The sequence below is a fragment of the Lonchura striata genome, chromosome 20, assembly GCF_050655825.1.
Source record: "Lonchura striata isolate lonStrDom1 chromosome 20, ASM5065582v1, whole genome shotgun sequence".
NCBI lineage: Eukaryota > Metazoa > Chordata > Aves > Passeriformes > Estrildidae > Lonchura > Lonchura striata.
In genome coordinates this window covers 3,847,190-3,868,864 of record NC_140722.1, presented here as the reverse complement: position 1 = coordinate 3,868,864, position 21,675 = coordinate 3,847,190, and the positions used below count along the sequence as shown (strand labels likewise).

The following is a 21,675-nucleotide window of genomic DNA, read 5'->3' as shown; positions in this document are numbered from 1 at the left end:
CAGAAACCAGGATTGGCTTTTGGGATGAAGAGACACAGGTGCCTGCCAGCATGGTGTTTTTCCATGGACTGGCTGTGCTGGCTCAAGGCTGCAGCCTATACCTCAGTTTCTCCCTGGTCTCCAGCCAGTGCTGCTCCAAGGCTCGTGCAAAGCACAAGGCAGTGTGACACCTACGTGTCACTGACCCCTCAATGCAGCACCAGTGCCAGGGAACTGGGTGAGGAGGCTCAGGGCTGTCAGCACAGCTCAGGGCTGCCTCACCTCCACCCCAGGCCTGGTCCCCTTCCAGGCACAGCCATGGGTCTCAGCACACCTGGTCAGGTGTGCCCCTGGGCTCGGACAAACCTGGCACAAACAGCAGTCAGATTGCACATTCCTTTTAATCTCTGGCTTGGGGTAATCAATCCCCCAACAAAACACCCAGGAAGCCCAGTTTCAGTCACCCTTGGAGAATGGAGCAGTTTCCCAGGTGACCGATTGGTGATTGATGCTGCAGCAGCAAAGAGCCAGCAGGGCTGTCACTCAGCACACCCATTCTGCAGGAATTCTGCCTTTGTGCTGCTTCTGCCACTCAGCACACCCATTCTGCAGGAATTTTGTGCTGGTTCTGCCACTCAGCACATCCATGCTGCAGGAATTCTGCCTCTGAGCTGGTTCTGTGTAACTGAAGGCTGGGCTGAGGCTGCCTGGGCTCTTCACTGCCAGAAAGGTGCAGCTTTTAGGGCTGAGGAGGAAAGGGGGCTGGAGGAAGAGGCAGAAGACCTTGAGCAGGAGAGCCCACACTCCTCCACTGCTGTGCTGTTCCCATTGATCCATAAAACCTGGAGGGAGCCACGTCTCCCCTTTTGCTGGTGCTGGTCCCAGAGTAAGGTGCTGGGAGCTGGGGCTGTGCTGCCCAGCCTCCCCTGCAATTCCTTTGCTTCCTCACCACAGTCTCAGCAGGAGCATTCCCAAGGCTGGGGCTCCCTGACAGGAAGATGCTAAGGGTTTGATTGGCAGTAGGATGCACTGGCACAAACCCAGGGTGCTTTGGGATTTACCAACACACACAAGGCTCCAATTCTCTGCTGCCTTGGGAGCTGCCTCCATCTCTGAGGGATTCTTACACCAGCCTGTGGAGATCTGTTGGAAAGGGCTGCAGGATGCAGCGGGAGCCTGCACTGCTGCCTGCCCTGTGTGGCACAGAGGCACCCAGTCCAATGAAACAGGAGTTGGGCAAAGCAAAAGCAAGCAAGAGGCCCTTGGGCAAATTACCCAGGGCAGCTGTGCCTGGTGCAGGAACCCTGAGGATCCTCAGGCAGGCACAGGGGAAAATAGAAATTAGGATAGCAGCAGCATGGCAAGGAGAGCTGGAGGGGCCATGGTGAGTGGAGCTGGGCTCTCCACTTTAAGGATGAAGAGCACCGAGGCACTGGATGAAGATAAAGGCTGACACTTGCCCATCCACCTTTCTCCTCTCATTCCTTAGGCTATGTATGTCTCCAGAAATCATGCAGCATAAGGAGCTCAAAAGTGGGAGCAGCACAAAGGCCTGTTGTGGCACATTGGCCCTTTGCCCCCAGGCCAGGCTCCAAGGGAACATCCAGAACCCTCCAGTCCTGGCAGTCACAGCTGGGCTGTGCCCAGGGCAGAGCCCTCTGAGCAGGCAGAGCAAGGAAATCCTTCTCCCTGGAGGGGGAATCGCCAGAAGAAGCTGGGGCTGGCACCCAGGACCTCTGAGCAGGCGCATCACACAGTCCCTCCTCACAGCCTCCAGCAGTCGGACCTTGGCAAGCACCCTAAGGAGAAATCCCTGGGGCAGATGAGCTCTTCAGGCAGCAGAGGGAGGAGGGGGGGCTGTGGCTCCTCACACCAGGTAGGGCGTGTCCAGCACGGCCACCCCGGCTGCCACGCCGCCGTCCGCGTGCTCGACGGCCTTGGTGCGCAGCAGGTGCCCCGCGGCCTGGTTCAGCACCAGCTCCCGGCCCTGCCTGCAAAGGAGAGGGAAACTGAGCCCCTGCAGAGCACAGAGCTCCTGGCACTGCTCTGGGGCAGCAATGCAGCTTTCCTGTCAGCACACAGGGCAGGGCAGAGCCCCAGGCTAACCTGAGGGCCCTGCAGTGGTGGCTGCACTGACCTTTCAAATGGGCAGTGCCAGGGGCTGAATGCTGCCACAGCACCTTTGTTCCCAAAACTGTGAAAAGGACTTTCATTTATACCCTATGGAAATGTGGCCTGTGAGGGTTTTAACCAACAGCAGCTCCTATTAGAGTTGAACAGGCATTAGGCCTTCAGGTATTTCAGAGGGCTTCAGAAAAGCCACACCTGGGGCTGCATTCAGGAAGTGATCCCAGAAATCAGGGATGAGACACATCCACAAGAAGATCCCATTACACCAGTAACTGCCAGCACACCTGTGGTTTTTCAACAGCTCCTTTGGCAGCAGAGCTGCAGCTCAGCATGTGCAGACATGCTCAGAGCTACTCCCAGGGGCACAGACTGAATGGTCACATCTGTCCCCTGCACCTGCACGTCCCCAGACACCTGTCCTGTGGCTGTGCTTAGGCAGCACAGAGGGCAGAAAGCAGCTGCTCTATGGCAGGAGCAGGGAACTGCCCTGGAACACAAGAATATTGCTCACCTGACATAGACACCAAAGATGCCGAGCTCGGAGATGCACTCGGACACTTGGAGGGGGCTGTGAGCCCTCAGCAGGTAATTCAGTGCTGGCTGAGGCTTGATCTTATCCATCAAGATGTAGGAAGTTCTCTCAGGGCTGTCTTTGATCTTCTCCAGAACCTCCCTGAGCTCTTCACCGTAGAGGTTGTTCCCTGGCAAACAAAAGCAGCACTTAAAATCCTTCCACGACAGCAGAAGCCCCTGGCCCCAGCTATGTGGCCCTGGCAGCCCAAATAACCACCAAGTCTTTGTCTCCCCAGGTGCTGCCTGGGCTCTCCACACCCAGCACCAGGGCCTTGGGAGCTCCTCCAGAGCAGCACTGCCTTAGTGGCAGGACTAGTTCCCATGGCTATGAGTAGCCATAAGCCATCCTTTATCCCTCAGCACAAAGCCAGGAGCTGGCACAGAGTTACTGCCTGTCCCAAACACAGCACAAACCACAATGGAAACCCCCAGGGGCCCAGCCCAGCTCACACCTCCACAGCCCAGCTCGTACCTCCACCTTCACGCTGAGGCTTCAGCACAAAGCGGTCGGGGTCAGCGATGGCTGTAGCAGCTATTCTGTCACCCTCTTCACCCTGGCAGGAAAGGATAGAAACAGGTGGGCACCAGGAATAATTTCTTCATGCACAGGGTGGTTTCACATGGGAATGAGCTGGATGGAGTTGCCACCCCTGGAGGTGTTCAAGGAGTGATGGAATGTGGCAGTCAGTGCCATGGTCTAGTTGATAATGTGTTTGGTCAAAGGTTGGACTCTGTGATCTTGGAAGGCTTTTCCAACGTAAATGATTCTGCCAACAGCAAAGCATCAGGGAGCAGCAGGGGTTCCCCAGCAGATCCCTCTGAGCAGAGACATCAACAAACTCCCCAAGGACCACAGCAAAAACCTCTCCTTAAGCAAAGAGCAGAGGTGTGTACGTCCCTTCCTGCTCCAGTCCTGCTCCCACTCACCTCGTCCAGGGAGTAGAGTCCTGCAAAGGTGGCTCTGATCCGAGCGATGGCCTCAGGGTGGCCGGGCAGCAGCTTCTCCAGCGTCCCTGGCCGGCTGAGCTCCTGCTGCACCTTCTTGGTGCCCGCCAGCTGCGTGGCAATGTCGGGGCACTTCACTGCCCGGGACCTCTCCAGCAGCAGCCGCGCCGCCCAGTTCTGAGGCAGAGAAGGAGCAGCCACGCCATGAGGAAAAACAACACACAAAAGGTTTGCTCTGCTCTTTTCTGTGCAGTTAGCGACATATGGTTTGTCTCCTCCCTGCCTGCTGGCAGGGACAGGGGGTGGGAGTAGCACTCCAGAGAAAAGCAGACATGAATTTCCCGCCACCTCTGGGTGGCACAGTCAAATTAATCCACTGTGTGCACCTTTCCCAGCTTGTCCAGTGCTGCCACCTCGAGACACCAGCAAGATCTGCTCTGTGCTATTATTACCTGCAGCCTGATCGTGCTAAGAGCAGAGTGATCTCTAGACCAAGTCTGAAACCTTTAAGCAGGTGCTCATATCTGTGTTAACCCCAATTTGTACAGAAACAATTCAGTGCTGCACTAAGGGATGACACCCTGGAGAAGAAAGTCACCCATTTTTTTTCCTGAAGGGTCAACAACCTGCTTCTCTAGAGTCACAGCTTCCTAATGCTCCCAGCCACACAGGGCAGGACTGACCCCACCCCAGACAGCCCTGGGATTATTTGGAGCTCCCTGGGCAGTGCCCAGCTGCTAGTTTCTGGGGCAGGGAGGTACTGACCTGCTCATTGTAGATCTGGGGCACGTAGCCCTCTCTGTAATACACCACTGCAACCTCCTGGCCATCCCTGGAACGGAAACCAGAAGTTCTCACAGAGCCAGGCCAGGCCCTGCCCCATCTCACCACCAAGGGGGGGATCACAGCCCCCTGCCCCTTCTCCTTGGCCTCTGGCCTTCCTACTCGTGCCTGGCTCTCCCAGAGCAAGCTGAACACTGCAAGCTCCTCTTCACTAAACCACAGGCTGGCCTGTCCCAAGACACAGGGAGCTGACACCCAGCCTCTGCTCTAACAAAAGGCTCAGTAATTCTGACACCCAGCTCTGCAGAGGGTAAGCACCTCATTTTTAACAACTTTTACCCCACGCTGGCCTGGGGGACTCAGCCTGGAGAAAAGGAGGCTCAGGGACCTTCTGGCTCTGCACAACTCCCTGACAGGAGGAGACAGCCGGAGCCAGGGGTGTTTGGGCTCTGCTCCCAGGGAACAGGGACAGGACAAGAGGAAATGCCCTCAAGTTGCACCACAGGAGGTTTAGATTGGAGATTAGGGAAAATCTCTTCACTGGAAAGGTGGTCAAGCACTAGGACAGGTAGCTCAGGGCAGTGGAGTGACCCGAAGATGTGAGGTTGTGGCACTTGGGGACATGTTCAGTGGTGTTGGGTCACAGGCTGGACTCAGTCTCAGAGATTTTTTCCAACCTTTACAGCTCTGTGATTCTTGAAGCTGGAGGGAACAAGGTCCTGTGGCAATTCAAGGTAAGACATCAACTCAACAACCTGAGCTGGCAGCACAGCTGTAGCACCACACACCCAAGCTTTGGCCTTCAAACAGAGCACTTGGTCTGGGAGGTGCTGGCAGGCAGGCAGGAGGCATCCAGCAGTGACATGGGAGGATGCTCAGGAGGAAGAACAAGGGCTACACTTTCCCCTCCACTATCCAGCCATAACAATACATGCATTAATTAAACACAACAGACTCCAAAGGTTGAAAAATGAACTTCACTACAGAAAAATCACTGTCATGAAACTACATCTTCCCTTAGGTTCATACTCCAACTCACAGGAGTTCCCTCCCTTAGGTTCCTACAGCTCCCAGCAAATTACCTGGAAACAGGACAAACGTCACACTTGGGACCAACTGGGAGTCTGTGATCCTCCCGTCCTGGTCTCCACAGGGAGCGGGCAAGACACTGAGAGAGTTCCAACCCAAGAGATCCCCAAAGAACATGGAATGCTTCCTCCTCCTGCACTAACAACCCAGCCCAGCTCCCAGTGGCAGAGCAGCACGTGAACAGTAAACAGGAAATGGCTCTGTGGAAGCCTCTCAAACAGCCAGGGCTGCTCAGAGCAGACCTTTGTGGAGGAGGTAAAGATCCCCCAGAGCAATGAAGACTGAAGGAGGGGGATTATGACTGCAGCTGTAAGCCACTGATGTGTGTCTGCAGAATCTCACCCCCATGAACACAAAGCCATCTGAGCTCCAAGAGGAAGCAGCAGCCTGGAATGTGGAAGAGGACTGCTTCCTCAGTCACTTCTTACAGTCAGCTTTGGCTGCAAGCTCCCACTGGCAGCCCCGCGTGCCCGAGAGCCGGCAGGAGTGCGCACCTTGGCTCATACTCACATATACAGCCTCCTGCTGGCATCCAGGGAGCCCTGCTCAAACACATCCCGGAACCGCTTCCTGACCACGCGGATATTCCTGCCAACAGCAGTGCAAGAGTCACCAGGCTGGGCACAGGTACCTGAGCTGCAGATCATGGCTGCAATCCATGGCTGCAGCAACGAGGATCTGTAGGTTCTTTCACAAATAGCCTCAGGCTTTGTGCTATGGAGCCAGAGAAACGCTACAGCCCAAAAAACTCCCTGTTTAGGAACCATCCTATGTTTCCTATGATCTGCCAGCTGTTTGCTCAGCTTTCTATACCAGAAACTGAACCATGCCCCTCCTTTCCCATCCCAGGAAAATTTAAACTTTACCTGTTCCAAAGCTCATTTTCTACGCAACGCTGATCAAAAATATTCCTCTGGACTTCCTCCACCAGAAACATCACCACAGCCCTGGAAGAGATACCAAGGACATCAATAAACCCATAAACACTCCACATGCTCCTAGTTGGATCACCAGCTCTCCATCTCTGTGATTCAGGCTCCCTGCACTGCTTCTGTTCATGCTCTCCTTCAAAGCCAGGGTCTTCTTAACACAGGAAAACTGGACTGGACAAATGCAGGTCAAACCAATATGGTTAATCAAACGTTCTCTGTTTATTAGTGAGAAGATGGCAGTTTATATACACTTCAATACAGTTTACAGTTTACAAAGGCACTCTCATTGGCAAGCTAACATTGTTTGTCTTTGTTTTAAGGTGGACTAAACTCCACACTATAAACCTATACCACTTCACACCCAGAAAGCCCAGTGCTTCACATCACACATCAATATAATTTCTAACTGCGCCACAAGCTCTTAATTTCTAACTGCGTCACAGGCTTGAAGGCCTCACAAGGCCCAGATCTGAAGCCTAGACTGGAGTAGCTCAAATCTCATTCCAGACATAAATCATGCCCTCTCTCTCTCAGAAATGCTGCAACACTCCTCCTCTGTCCTTACCTTTGGGACCCGTAGAGCTCCCAGGCTTTGGCAATTCCCAAGGCCAGCCCCTTTGCTGGGTTGTTGGGCAGCAGCTGGGATGCCTCCTCGGTCTTTCCCAGCACTTTCAACACCAACCTGTGGAACACAAATGCTGTAAATGCCATGTCCATACCCAGCCAGACCAAGGGAGCAGTCTGGAGGGCACAGGGGCCATGCAGTGCAGCTGCTGCAGTGGGAGGTGCTCCTCACCTGTGGACGTCAGCAGTGCGGGAGGTGAGCCCCCCGAAGCTGGCAGCAATGGTGTTTATTTCTATCTGCCTCAGAGCTGCTGTGCCATCCAGCCCACAGTCAAACATGTAATCCGAGCGGTTGATGCCCAAAAACACAGTCTGGAACACAGGGAGAGGAGCTGGGGTCTCCTGTTGCCTTTAACTGCAAATTCTTTGATGACCTTGCTTCAAAATCCTCCCAGGGCAGATCCAGTCAGAGAATCCCAGAATGGGTTGGAAGGGACTTTAAAGACAACCTCATCCCAGCCCCTGCAGCTGGCAGGGATACATTCCACTAGACCAAGCTGCTCCAAGCCCTGTCCAACCTAGCCTTGAATATTTTCAGGGATGGGACAGCCACAGCTTCTCTGGGCAACCTGTGCCATCACCTTTACCACCTGCACAGTAAATTTCTTAATATCTCAGCTAAACCTATTCATTCAGTTTGAAGCCATTCCCTCTTGTCCTGTCACTCTCAGTTTGATACAAACCACTGCAGGTCACACACCTGGGTGCTCTGCCTCCTGCCCAGGGCCCACAGCCCTCTCAGAGCTCCAGAGGAGCTCCCAACACTCCTGAGAGTAAAGGAGCTTCTGCAGGGATGGCCTGGCCAGTGCAGGTGCCAACAGGACACATGTCTCTGTACAGTCTGAGGCTCCCAGAGGACAAAGACAAACCACAGGAAATCCTCCCTCTCCAGGCCAGGCTGCTTCCAGCAGCACCAACCAAAGAGCTCAGCCTGTTCAACAGGACAAGACATTGCACGGCAGGGAGTGACCAGCCTGGCACAGCTCAGAGTCCACAGTGCCAAAGCTTGCAGCCAGAGCCCAGGCACCCCCACCACACTGCCAAGGGGCACAGACCACTGGGATCCCCTGCTACGGTACCTGAGCCAAGCCTTCCTCCAAAACCTGCACGTAGATTCTGAAGAGTCGAGCTGTGAAATCGTCTACCTTGATGGTGCTAGAGAGAAACACAGACCACGTCAGTCCCCTGCTGCTGTCACACAGGAACAAAAAATTAATTCTTCTGCAGAAAAAGCCCTTAGCAGGGGCATTCTCCAGCAAAGAGCAGGGCTGGGGCTCAACCAAGTGCTGTAGCATTTTGAAACACCTCCCCGTGAATGCTCAGTGCAAAACCACAACACAAACCAGTTTGCCAAACACAGCCACTCCACAAAGACCCTCCTGTGCAGAGGTGATTCACTGACAGGGCAGAGATGGGACAAGTAAAGGCAAAGAAGTGCAGCAGAATTTTGCAAGTCCAGGCAAGATACCACAGGTCTCTCTGGGCCTGCACACACAGTTCAGAGAAGCTTCACAAGCTTCATGCAATCCTGCTGTCCTGTCAGGCTCCAAATCCCACACACTGTGGCCCTGCTAGAGCAGGTCAGGCTTTTCCTCAGGGCCCCAAATCCTTGAGTAGCACCTCCAGGGCGCTGCCCTGGCACAGGACAGGCACCTGAGCACACACAAGCCCCAGGTGCTGCATTCTTTAACCACAGCTACAAACATGTCCCCACAGGCTCTGGCTGCAGCCAGCTCTGGAACAGCTCCAAGGGATCAGGCTTTAGTAAAACAAAAGGATGCTGGAAAACAGCCTCCTCTGCTCTGTCCCAGTGCCAGAGGCATGTGCAGAGGCAGCACAGAACAGGCAGTGGGAAGGGAAGAGAGATTTGTGGAAGCATCAACCCCACAATTACAAGTGACAAATGGTCATTGCTGCCCAGGGAAACATCCACAGATAAACTCAGCAGAACCCAGGAGCCATGGCTGGACAGCCCTCCTGCAGCCAGAGCTTGTGGCTGGGAAAGAAAGGATGGGGGTGACTGATGGAGGGTGTGGAAACAGAATAGACACCTCCTTCTCATCATTGCTGCAGCAGAGCTGGTGGGTACTGGACAGACACAGGCAGATGCAGAGTAAGACTAAAAGATACTCCTAAATCCAGTACTCAAAGAGTCAAATAATTTGCATTTAAGGTCCAGGGGCCAAAAAATTCACAAGTATGAATTCACAAGCCTGAAAAAGTGGCAAGGTTGAAGATAATAGCAGAGAATCAGGTCTTGGCCAGATGTCCCATTTTCTGGGGCCCAATGAGACCTCAGAAAGGTAAGGATGCCACAAGTGTGATAAAGGCTTTACATTTAAAATATTTCATTCAAGTGCAACACACAAATATGTTACCTGGCCAGAGTTTGCTCCAGGAATTCTTTGTTTTGACTGACAGCATCCACCAGCAGGTTAAAATCCTGCTGGACAGCATAGGCTTGTTCAAACAAGGCCCTTGGCACTGGAGATGGGAGCAGAGTGAAGGGTGCATAATTCACCACCTGCAGGCAGGGATGCAGCAGAACAGTCAGGTCTGGGCAGCTGAAGAGGAGCTAAGGATGTGCTTCTTCTGCTTGTCTAAAGGTACTCCCAGCCCTGCAGGGCAGACACATGGCCTTGACCCTGGTGATTCCTAACTTCTGAGGGTTCTGCTTTATGAACCACCCACAGGGCACTGCTGCTCCAGCGCCTGGGCTGGGCTGACTGCCTCTCCCTGTCTCCACCTGAACTGGACAGCTCTGTCGCCACAACTTCTCAGGGGCAGAGAAAAAGATAATTTGCCAGTCCTGGGTTCTGGCTGTCAGTTACTTCCTTTGATCCCTGCTCCAGAGCCCTGGCTCATCCCACATCTCACGCATGGGCTCACACTCAAAAGTCCATATATTACACCGCAGAGAAGCTTCCAATTCACCTGCATTTTACATGAAACAAAGGACACTAGCAGTATGTTTTGCCTCTCCTCCCAGGCTCCCTCTTCCTCTCACCCTTTGAGATCACTCAGAGCCCTGACCTGACATCAAGGAGCAGTGCTGTGGAGAAGACCTCCCCCCTGTACCCCTGCCAGTTGCCTGCTTGCCCCCAGCTCCTCAGGGACCCTTCCTCAATGGTGCCCCACCCCTCCTGCACAGGGGTACTTCTTCCTCTGAGACCCCTCATGGCATTCTGCTCCAATAGGCTCACCCTCCCACCCCAGCCTGCCGACAGGGACTACCCAGAGGCAAATCCCAAACATCAGCCACCTCCACCCTTGTCACCTCACCCAGTTATGGGACAAAGGCTGACTGCAGCTGGGAACATGCCAAAAGCAGAGGCCCCTCCGTGAGACTCTCCTCCGGTTCAAAGGTTCATATGGGTGGTGAGAGGCTGAGAAAAGGATTAACTCCCAGCACCACAACAGGCAACTTCCTAAGCCTTCCCAGATCTACCTCTCTCCTTGGAAAAGGGAATCTGTATGGCAGGGCTGTCCCTTGGGGAGCTGTGCTCATCAGCGGCATGGGCCGTGAGCTGCAGCCCCAGCTGGGGGACAGGAAAGGCTGTCCCTTGGGGAGCCGCTCCTTGCCAAGGGCTCAGGGACCCCCAGCACGGCAGCGGCTCCTCCGTGTGCTATGCACTCACATCCGAGGCGTTGGGCTGCTCCCCGGTCCGCATCAGCACCCCCGCCAGCAGCGCCGCGTCCACCGCCACCGCCGCCGCCTCCCGCACGGCCGCCGCGTCCCGCACCACGTCCTGCCAGCCCGCGGCCATGGCAGCGCTGCGGGCACGGCACAGCGTCACCGCCGCGCCGCGCCCGGCATCCGTGCCCTGAGCCCGGCCCCCGTGCCCTGAGCCCGGCATCCGTGCCCTGAGCCCGGCATCCGCGCCCTGAGCCCGGCATCCGCGCCCTGAGCCCGGCATCCGCGCCCTGAGCCCGGCCCCCGTGCCCTGAGCCCGGCATCCGCGCCCTGAGCCCGGCATCCGTGCCCTGAGCCCGGCATCCGCGCCCTGAGCCCCGCTCCCCGTGCCCTGAGCCCGGCCCCCGCGCCCTGAGCCCGCTCCCCGTGCCCTGAGCCCCGCTCCCCGTGCCCTGAGCCCGGCATCTGTGCCCTGAGCCCGGCATCCGCGCCCTGAGCCCGGCCCCCGTGCCCTGAGCCCGGCATCCGTGCCCTGAGCCCGGCCCCCGCGCCCTGAGCCCGCTCCCCGTGCCCTGAGCCCGGCATCTGTGCCCTGAGCCCGGCATCCGCGCCCTGAGCCCGGCATCCGTGCCCTGAGCCCGCTCCCCGTGCCCTGAGCCCGGCATCCGTGCCCTGAGCCCGGCATCCGTGCCCTGAGCCCGGCATCCGTGCTCTGAGCCCGCTCCCCGTGCCCTGAGCCCGGCATCCGTGCCCTGAGCCCGGCATCCGCGCCCTGAGCCCGGCCCCCGTGCCCTGAGCCCCACTCCCCGTGCCCTGAGCCCGGCCCCCGTGCCCTGAGCCCGCTCCCCGTGCCCTGAGCCCGGCCCCCGTGCCCTGAGCCCGGCTCCCCGTGCCCTGAGCCCCGCTCCCCGTGCCCTGAGCCCGCTCCCCGTGCCCTGAGCCCCGCTCCCCGTGCCCTGAGCCCGGCCCCCGTGCCCTGAGCCCGGCATCCGCGCCCTGAGCCCGCTCCCCGTGCCCTGAGCCCGCTCCCCGTGCCCTGAGCCCGCTCCCCGTGCCCTGAGCCCGGCATCCGTGCCCTGAGCCCGGCATCCGTGCCCTGAGCCCGGCCCCCGTGCCCTGAGCCCGGCCCCCGTGCCCTGAGCCCCGCTCCCCGTGCCCTGAGCCCCGCTCCCCGTGCCCTGAGCCCGGCATCCGCGCCCTGAGCCCGGCATCCGCGCCCTGAGCCCGGCCCCCGTGCCCTGAGCCCGGCATCCGCGCCCTGAGCCCGGCATCCGTGCCCTGAGCCCGGCATCCGCGCCCTGAGCCCCGCTCCCCGTGCCCTGAGCCCGGCCCCCGCGCCCTGAGCCCGCTCCCCGTGCCCTGAGCCCCGCTCCCCGTGCCCTGAGCCCGGCATCTGTGCCCTGAGCCCGGCATCCGCGCCCTGAGCCCGGCCCCCGCGCCCTGAGCCCGCTCCCCGTGCCCTGAGCCCGGCATCTGTGCCCTGAGCCCGGCATCCGCGCCCTGAGCCCGGCATCCGTGCCCTGAGCCCGCTCCCCGTGCCCTGAGCCCGGCATCCGTGCCCTGAGCCCGGCATCCGTGCCCTGAGCCCGGCATCCGTGCTCTGAGCCCGCTCCCCGTGCCCTGAGCCCGGCATCCGTGCCCTGAGCCCGGCATCCGCGCCCTGAGCCCGGCCCCCGTGCCCTGAGCCCCACTCCCCGTGCCCTGAGCCCGGCCCCCGTGCCCTGAGCCCGCTCCCCGTGCCCTGAGCCCGGCCCCCGTGCCCTGAGCCCGGCCCCCGTGCCCTGAGCCCGGCATCCGCGCCCTGAGCCCGCTCCCCGTGCCCTGAGCCCGCTCCCCGTGCCCTGAGCCCGGCCCCCGGACCGCCAGTGCGCCCTGACCCCCGACCCTGGTCCGCGACCCCCGGCCCCTTCCTGGTTCCCGCTCGCCACGCCCTGAGCTCAGCCCTCGGCATATCGCTTCCCCGAGCCCTCGGTCCCTCTCCGGCCCCCAGCCCCTCACTGACCCCCGGTCCCTCCCAGCCCCTCACTGACCCCCGGTCCTTCCCAGCCCCTCTCTGCCCCCGAGTCCCTCCCAGCCCCACTGACCCCCGGTCCTTCCCAGCCTCCCTCTGCCCCCGAGTCCCTCCCAGCCCCTCACTGACCCCCGGTCCTACCCCCGGTCCTACCCCCGGTCCTTCCCGCCGCTCCCGGTTCCGCCACCCGCACCCGCTCCGGCCGCTCGGTGCGGGCGCTGCGGACCGCCCCGTGATTGGACGGGCCGCGCCCTTCGCTCCGCCCCTCACGCAGATTGGCAGCTCACTAAACCAATCATCGTGAGGAAAGCGCCCCTCGTGTGCGATGCCGCGCGGCGGGGGCGGGAGCGGGAGGAGCCGCGTTGCGAGCGCGCAGCGCGCACGCGCCGGGCTGTGTCACGGCGGTGTGACGTCATGTCGCGACATCGTGAGGGCGAGGAGGGCGCGGGGGCTGCCGCTGGTGAAATCCGAGCGCTGCGTGCAAGGGCTGCTCGGGGCCAGAGCCGCTGGCACCCCGCAGCCAAGGAAATGGTTGGCGCAGCGTTTGTAGAGGCCCTTTCCCACATCAGCGATCCTGTAATTCGTGCGAACACCTTCGCTACGAGGGCAGCGAATTCTGCTGCCCTCGTGGGAGCCGAACTCACCCTGGGCAGGCAGGGAAAGAGGAGCTGCGGAGCTGCCCGGGGAGCGAAGGGATTTTGGGACACCGCTGCTCTCCTCACCCGTGCCTTTGCTGCGCTGGCAGGGCCCCAGACGGGCTGTCCCGTGCTCCCCGGTGTCCCCAGGGGATGTCCCTGGCCGTGTGACAAGCAGGGAGTGCTCCCAGGTTCTCTGCAGTGTTATAAATGAAAGTTTGTCCAGCCAAATTAAAATGAAAAAAATAAAAGATTTATTTTGCAATCAAATTCTATCTAGCCAGCCACAAGGAAAGAACAGAGCCGAGCCCGAGGTCGGCCCTCGGTGTGCAACAAGGAGTCAGCCTCAGCAGAGGTTTTCCTCTATGCCCACATGCCTCCACCCTGGCACAAGCGGTTTTTATAGGGAAAATTCCACCTGAGGCCAAGATTTTGGCAGCCAGTCTTTTATTCCATTCAGAGTCCATAGGTTAATACGATTTTCTGTTTTGGTGATGAAGAACAATTCAGTGTCTGGAGTTGTTGAATCCCTTGATGAAGTTTACGGGAACCTGCATTCACATCTATCTGCCTGAGGATTTCCATGATCCATCCCGGGTCGTTCATGCCATGATCAGTGCCTGGGGTCCCGTATCTGCCTGGGGTCCCATATCTGCCTGGGGTCCCATATCTGCCTGGGGTCCCGTATCTCTCCAGCCATGGCCCATCTCCTGGCTGAGCCGCACCCTCTTACTTGTAAATCAGTTTCCAGTATACACCTGGTCTCACCTGCGAGGGTAGGGGGGCTTCTAATACAACCGAGCATAATCTAACAAGTATCCAGTATTGCACATTTCATACAAGGAATGGCATGAATTATGTTTACTACACATAACAGCAGTGTTCTGGGTGCCTGGGGCAGGGCGCAAGCTGAGGTTTTTCTGGCCCTGTGGCTGTGGGTTTGTGCTCCCTCTGGCACGGCTCCTCAGGGGACAGCGTGGCTCTCTGCCCTCCTGTCACACAGAGCCACGGCTGGGGCTCTTCTGGGCCCCCGCACCTGGGCATGCCTGGGAAAGAGCAGGTCTCAGAAGCCTTTCATGCACTTACAGGACATTCATTTCCCAGCAACAGGGCTTGAAATGACAGTGTGGGAAATCGAGAGGGTTAATTTTCTATTAGGAACAAGCAAAAGTTCGATGTAAATAAATCAAACCCAAGCAGGTCCTTTCTACATTTTTGTTTCAATGTACAAAGGAACTGTCAGTCCTAACTTTGTCTGTCCTCTGAATAAGTGTAATGAAATGGAACAACCCTGTGTTGGTACCTCCAACACAACAGTGTAAAAAGAAACATGATCTGTTGTCATCACAAAGCAAACATTTGTGTATCCACTGAAATAACATAATGACTTGAGCATTTTCACAGCTCATTTAGGACAGAACTGTGAGGCTCCAACCAAAGTCTCCAGTCTCCAACTGCTGAGGCTCCAGCAGGGCTGGAGTTGGTTTGTGACCTGTGCTAGGAGCATTTGGAGCCATGGATGGCTGGTGAGATGGGGTGTGATGCTCATGTGCAGCCAAGAGAGCAAGAGCTGGACACCAGCCTCACATCTGCATCCCAACAGGAGCCAGCCCTGTGCCCTGGCAGCCAGAACCCCCCATGTGCCAGGCTCACCCCACTCGTGGGCAGCAGGGCAGTGAGGGGACCCTGCCTCTGCTCCCCTCTCTGCTCACCCTACCTGCGGGGTGCCTGCAGCTCTGGGGGCTCACACGGGAGAAGGACATGGAACTGCTGGAGCTCCAGAGGAGGCCACAAAGTTCCTGAGGGGAACTTCCTTATGGGGCAAGGCTGAGAGAGCTGGGGCTGCTGAGGCTGGAGAAGAGAAGGGTGTGTGGAGACCTCCCAGCACCTTTCCAGTGAGAGAAGGGCCTACAGGGAAGCAGGAGAGGATTCTTTGTCAGGTGCTGTGGTGACAGGACAAGGGGAATGGGATCAAATTGAAAAGAGAGTAGGTTTAGATTTGATGATGGGAAGAAATTGCTTACTGTGAGGGTGTTGGGCCCTGACACAGGCTGTGCAGAGAGGCTGTGGATGCCCTGTCCCTGAGAATAATCAAGGCCGGGTTCACGGGCCCTGAGCAACCTGGTCTGGTGGGAGGTTGCTCAGGTTGGAATGAGATGATCTTTAGGATCCTTCCAAGTGTAATCATTCAAAGACTTGATGTTTTTACAATTCCAGCTGGGCTCAGTGCTGGCAGCAGAGTCCCACTGTGCCAGCATGTGCCAGTCTGGGGACACAGGGAACAGCCCTCAGGGTCAGGCTGGAGTGGCTCTGTGCTGCTTCCCTCTCTTCCAGAGCTGACAGAGCTGCTGGCTGCAGAAATCTTTGTTTTGTACATGGTTTATAGGTTGTTCTTTGATAGTTTCCTGTAAATATGTTATGAATATTGTTATTTCATAGAGCCTTCTGTAAATATGTTTTGAAGGTTGTTATTTCATTGGGCCTTATGTAAATACATTTTGCAAATTGTTATTTCTTAGACCCTTCTGTAAATAAGTTTTGTAGGTTGTTGTTATAATGATTCTTATCATGTAAATAAGTTTATTGTTTTTACTGCTGCTCTGTAAATAAATTGTGCTTGTTTGTCACAGCCCAGCTCTCTCTGCATTTGCTTTGGGCACAGGCAGCATTTGCAGAGTTGTAGTTTTCAATTGCTCTGGGTTCCTGGGGCTGGAGGTCCCTGGGGGTGCTGGCACAGCCCCCCCGGGACTGGGGGTCCCTGTGCACAAGGGTCCCACTGATGCTACTCCCGGAACTGGGCACGGCTCGTGTTCCTGGGCTGCTGCAGAGTGGTGTCCCCAAGAGCAAAGCTGTCACCAGCAGAGAGGGGGTTCTGACAGCAGCGGCCCCTGCAGCGATGCCACCAAACCAGGCAGGAAACCTTCAGCCACCCTTCCTGCTGGAGCCACCCAGACTCCAGGGCTGAGCCACCATCAGGCCACAGGGATACAAAATCCACATTCACACTCTGAAGATCATGACAGGCTTGAGTACTTCTGGAGCCAGGATCTGGGGAGCAGCTTTTGCAGCTGCAGGGGCCGATGTTAAAGGCTTGGAGCCCCCAAAGGCTCCAGCCTTTGCTTCCCCACCAGCTTTGTGCCCGGATTGTTCAAGAGACAAAAGCCAAGCGAGGGGATCCTTGCCCTGCCCGCATTCCCGCTGCTGGCAGCAGCCCTGGCCCCTGTGCCCGCTCGGGTGAGGCCTGGAGGGGCCAGCGCTGTCGGTGGCAGGCTGGGTGCCCACAGCGGCTGCAGGCTCGGTGTGGGAGCGCCTGGCACCTTCATCTTTGCACTTCAGTTTTTACCAGTGCAGCTTTGGGAGTGGGATGAGTAAATTCACGTATGATGCTTAGATCCTGCAGTCACAAAACGGAGAGATTTTAGATTATTTAATTGACTCTAGAGTGCTGCCATTGGATACTTTTTTTTTTTTTCTGTCTGCTCTACAAGCAGGAATTAGCTCAGGCATTTCCTGCTGTCAGGGAGGTGTCTGGTCTCCAACCCAACCTCCTGCTCCAGTGGGAGCATCCCTAGAACAAGAACTGAGCAGCCATGGCTTTATTTAGCCCCACCTTGAGAATCTCCCAGGATGGGGATCTCCCCATCCCCTGGGTGACCCTGTCCCAGAGCTATAGGATGTGCCACCTGCCTGCCTATGAGTCCTTTCCTCACTTGACCATTGACTTGCTGGTGACCTTGGGCCAGTGATTTTAACTTTTACATCCGCTGTCCTAAGAGTTGCTGTTAGGCAGCAGCAAAAGCAGCACCAAGTCTGTCACTGCACTAGTGCTAAGCCCCTCCAAAAGCCCTTTGTCCAAACCTGTCTGTACAGGAGGCTTCCTGACCCACCTAACCTGCAGAGAGGCTGTGGGTGGATCAAGGACAACACCCTGGAGCAGGAAGGGAAAATCCCAGGAGGGCACTTGGAAGTGGGATGCACTAAGAGGAGGATGAGAAGGCAGCCCTGACCCTGGGATGTGCCTCCAGCAAGTTGGACAGTGCCTGTTGTTACATTTGCCTTTGGTCACCCTCCACAGAGAGTTCATCACTGTTGGACCAGCTGGGACATGACTGGCTCTTTATCCTACTACCTGTGCCAGGAGTTGTCTAGGTCATTTTGAACCTTTTAGCTCTGTTCTTTGGGATCTGTCACCAAAATGTAGCTCTGTACTTAGAGCTCTCCTGGGAGGTTGGAGCAGAGCCATGAAGATGCTCCAAGGGCTGGAGCCCCTCTGCTCTGGAGCCAGGCTGGGAGAGCTGGGGGTATTCAGCTGGAGAGGAGAAGGCTCTGGGGAGACCTCAGAGCCCCTTCCAGTGCCTAAAGGGGCTCCAAGAACGCTGGAGAGGGACTGGGGACAAGGTTCTGGAGTGACAAAACCAGAGGAAAGGGCTTCCCACTGCCAAAGGGCAGGGTTAGATGGAATACTGGAAAGAAATTCTACTCTGTGAGAGTGCTGAGGCCCTGGCACAGGGTGCCCAGAGAAGCTGTGGCTGCCCCATCCCTGGAATTGTCAAAAGGTAGAGCTTGTAGCAACCTGGTCTAGTGGCAGGTTTGTGGACATGGATATGGAAGTGACAGGGACATGGAATGAGATGAACTTTAAGGTCCCTCCCAATCCAAACTGTTATGTGATTCTATAAACACCCACCCTGTTTGTTTTCTGGGCACAGAATCCTCCTCTTTGCTTTTCCTCTTCTTTCCCATCCATCAGTAACTGTGGATTCACACCTTAATTAATACAGATTCAGGCTGTGAATTTGGCAGCTGGTGATCCAGCCTTATCTCACTGGAAAATTGCCCTGGGGCAAGATCCAGCTCAGACCTCACCAGAAGTGATGACCAAATTTTAATAAGAGTGCAGAAGGATAACATTTTCTCAAACAGAAGAATTTCCCTTCTCAATCCTCAGTTCAGGTCCTGCATCTCCCCTACCTGATGTTTGCTCTGAGAAAGGGCACAAAAAGCTTTGGTTTCTAAGCAAAACATTGCAAAAAGAGTCCCAAATTCATTGCAAAAAGCTGGGAAAAAAATTTCTACCCTTTCCTTGGGAGTTCCTGGAATGAATGTACCCTGCTCAGAATAGGAGAAGTATTTTATAGAGAGCTGTGACTTGCCTTTTCTGTCTGTTTTCCCAATTGACACCGGAGAATGATATTTTTTTCAGAGTGATCCAGTAGCCCAGGGAGGATTTGTACATGCAATTGCTCATAATCTCTGCTACAGGGTCAGAGAGCTGCAATGCAGCTCAGAGGAGGTTGAATCATAAAAAAATATGGCAGACATGGTAAGTATTTGGCATGTTCCATGCAACAAAAGATGAACAACAGCAACTGGGCTATTATCTTTATTTGCTAAAAATAGAGTCCCGCAAAGTTTAAAGAAAAGCATTTTATATTTGTAAACCTCTCCTCTCCCTGTTAAAGAGCCTTCAAAGATGGGCTTTGTGGCTTTGGGCTGTCGCATCCCCTTTCAAAGGCTGCTCAGACAATTGAAACTCGAGACAACATCAGCCCCAACGGGGTGGGGGGAATGAATAGTTGTGCCATGACCCCGCTCTCCTCCTCAGCCGAGCCTGACACGAGAACGGCAGCTCTGCAGCAGCTCCGTGCCCCGGGCAGCGCATCCCGCCCGGGATGCCCACGGCACATCCCGGCTCCCCCAGCCATGCCCGAGGGCACCGGCAGAGCCAGCGGAGAGGCAGCAGCTCGCTGCCCACGGCAGTGCCGAGCTTTGCCCGGGCATTTGATACCCTGCAGCTGCCGGTGGGTGCCGAGCCGGGCGCTGCCTGTCCCTCCACGCCTCCAAGGAGCTGCTCATCCCTCGCACACTCGCTTCCCTGGTACCCTCTAGTGAGAGAAAAAAACAACTTTGGGTTCTCCTTTGCATTTCCAGCTGCAGAGAAACCAGTTTAGCTCACTCTGAGGCTTTGGGCAGCTCTGTTTTACCTCAGGGTATTTGGGCATCAATGCAGGAACCAGTGCTTGCAATAGAGCAGCCCCAAAGGCACGGCAGGAGGAGATGATGTGCTGCCCAGCATCAGATCCTAAAGACAGAACAATAGGGCTATTTTCATGGAAGAGAATTCAAAGATCTCCTCGGGGAGCCAAACCTCTTGCTGGCCCATCATCCACAAAAAAAAAAACCAAGACACTCTGGAACCCTGGCTTCCCTGTGGTGTAACCACCAGCTTCAGCCAGGGCGTGACAGAAATCTGGTGTCTCTAAGGCTGTATTTCATGCAAAACGCTGTGATAAAGCCAGCAATCCTTCTCTCCCCAACGTGGGGCTATTGTTTGAAGTGCAGAACAATTGAAGGGTGCTCTCATGGGCTAAAGATAGAACGGCAGCTGGTGCTGTCCCTTTCCCTGTAACTGAGAATAAAACAATGCCCGAGTATTGTCTGCATTGCTGGAGCCGTGACATTGGACTCTCTGCCAAGGGAGCATCTAAAAGATCAATGAAACCCGGGTTTATTTATAAGTGGGTAGTGTCATTTCTTCCCCAAAGTAATTTCACTTCCTTGGCTTTTCCACCAGACCCTTCTGTGCCATGAAGTGGCCATGGGGTGAGTTATAACCAGCCCGAGCCTGGCTGCCAGAGGGGCAGCAGGACGGGGGGTGGCAAACAGACCTGCCGTGCCAGGCTGCACCTTTGCTCCCCTGAGCTGTGCCCAAGCCTCTGCAGCACCAGGGTGGGGACCAGCCACGGATGAGGATCCCCTTCTGCTGGCAGGGAGCAGGTCCCTGCAGGGACAGCCCCAGTGCAGGGATCCCTGCTGGTCCCTGCCCAGATCCCCACCAACACCAGCCCTTACTGCCTGGGGAGATTTTGAGTTGGAAGGAACACACTGAGTTCATCAAATCAACCCCTGGCCCTGCACAGACCCCCCAACAGCCCCACCTGGGCACCCCTGGCAGCGCTGTCCCAACGCTCCTGGAGCTCTGGCAGGTTTGGGGCCGTGCCCATCCCCTGGGGAGCCTGGGCAGTGCCAGCACCTCTGGGGAAGAGCCTTGCCCTGATCTCCAGCCTGACCTGCCCTGACACAGCTCCAGCCATTCCCTGGCTCCTGTCACTGTCACAGAGAGCAGAGATCAGTGCCTGTCCCTTCACTGCCCCTCAGAAGGGAGTTACAGATTTCGGGAGGAAAATCCTGAGCCCAAAAGCCATGGGACAGAGCCTTATTTAGGGACAGGGGGTGCTTTATAGGGGAAAGCTGCTGTCTGCAGCCCAGACTAGAGACTGGATACCTGGAAGCAGACATTTGCTGCAATTTTGACACAGAAAAGTCCATCCTGGCTGATGTGCCATAGTGAGGTGAGAAGTTCTTCTGTTGTGATGTGAGGACATGCAGGAATATTCCTCCCTCCTGGGTCTTGAGCAGATCCCATAAAGAGCTCTCACTCCCGTTGCCACTTCAAACAATTGTCCCCTGCCGTGAGATGGACTGAGCTCAATTTCATGTGAGGGTTGATGACCCAGAACAGTGGGGACACTTCCCATGGAGTGAGGGAGAAGGTGCAAGAGGGATGGAGATAGCAGGGGATCATCCCAGGGACTGGTTGTGTAGGCTTGGTGTGTATGTACAGGACAACACCCACCCAACCTCCTCCAAAAATCTCCCAGATCTGCTCCCAGATCTCACAGCAGATAAAAACTGGTGCAAAACTAGATCAGCTGGGCCACTGCAGGGGCAGACTGTGCCCACAGAGTGTTGGAACTGCAGCCCTGCTGTGGTTCTGATCAGCCTCTGCCCCTCCCTTGCAGCCTCCTAGGCAGCTGCTGGTCATGATTTCCAAACGCTGCCGTGTTCCAGGGTCTGTCCTGGCAGGCCAGCTGCAATTAAGGTGCTCTTAATATTCAGATGAACAGGGCAAGATTCTCTTTACTCTCATTGTTTTGAAGTGCATTGCCAAAACCTCACTGGAGGCTCACACATTCCTGTAATTTTGCATTGTTCAGTACAACCTTCACTCCTACACAGATGCTTCATCATGGCAATCCCCAAAAGAAAACCCCCAGAACCTCAAAGCTGGAAAATTCAAGGCCAACAAACAAAACCTCTCCAATTATTCCAGTCTCCAGAGAGCTTACTCTCTCTATGCCTGTGTGTGACCTTGCTTGCTAACTCTGTACAATAATTTTTCATGCCATGTCGCTTCCAGGTACTTTTTAATTCCTGATACTCATTTTGGAGGCTCCCTATGTGGAGGCTCAGCCACCAGCATGCCTGTGCTGCCCAGGGCTCACGCATGGTGAGGTGGGAACGCAGGAAGGTGCTCATGGCAGCAGCAGCTTTGTGTGT

At 56.2% G+C, this 21,675-nt stretch overlaps 1 protein-coding gene across 3 annotated transcripts; it reads right to left on the bottom strand.

The window, feature by feature from the left end:
- Positions 1–361: 361 nt before the first annotated feature.
- On the bottom strand, positions 362–12,955 carry GSS (glutathione synthetase). Of its 3 annotated transcripts, none has more exons than XM_085557963.1 (13): positions 12,854–12,955; positions 10,694–10,829; positions 9,434–9,579; positions 8,135–8,210; positions 7,228–7,367; positions 6,997–7,113; positions 6,366–6,446; positions 6,010–6,087; positions 4,393–4,459; positions 3,610–3,804; positions 3,155–3,236; positions 2,621–2,810; positions 362–1,970 (listed from the first exon to the last, which is right to left on the bottom strand). In XM_085557963.1, exons 2-13 carry the CDS (start codon positions 10,820–10,822, stop codon positions 1,847–1,849), a joined length of 1,425 nt encoding a protein of 474 aa, XP_085414089.1. In that variant the 5' UTR covers positions 10,823–10,829; positions 12,854–12,955; the 3' UTR covers positions 362–1,846. The 3 variants fall into 3 exon arrangements, with proteins under 3 accessions (XP_085414089.1, XP_085414090.1, XP_085414091.1); XM_085557964.1 differs by having other exon boundaries at positions 12,842–12,905; XM_085557965.1 differs by lacking the exon at positions 12,854–12,955 and adding an exon at positions 12,720–12,740.
- Positions 12,956–21,675: the final 8,720 nt, after the last annotated feature.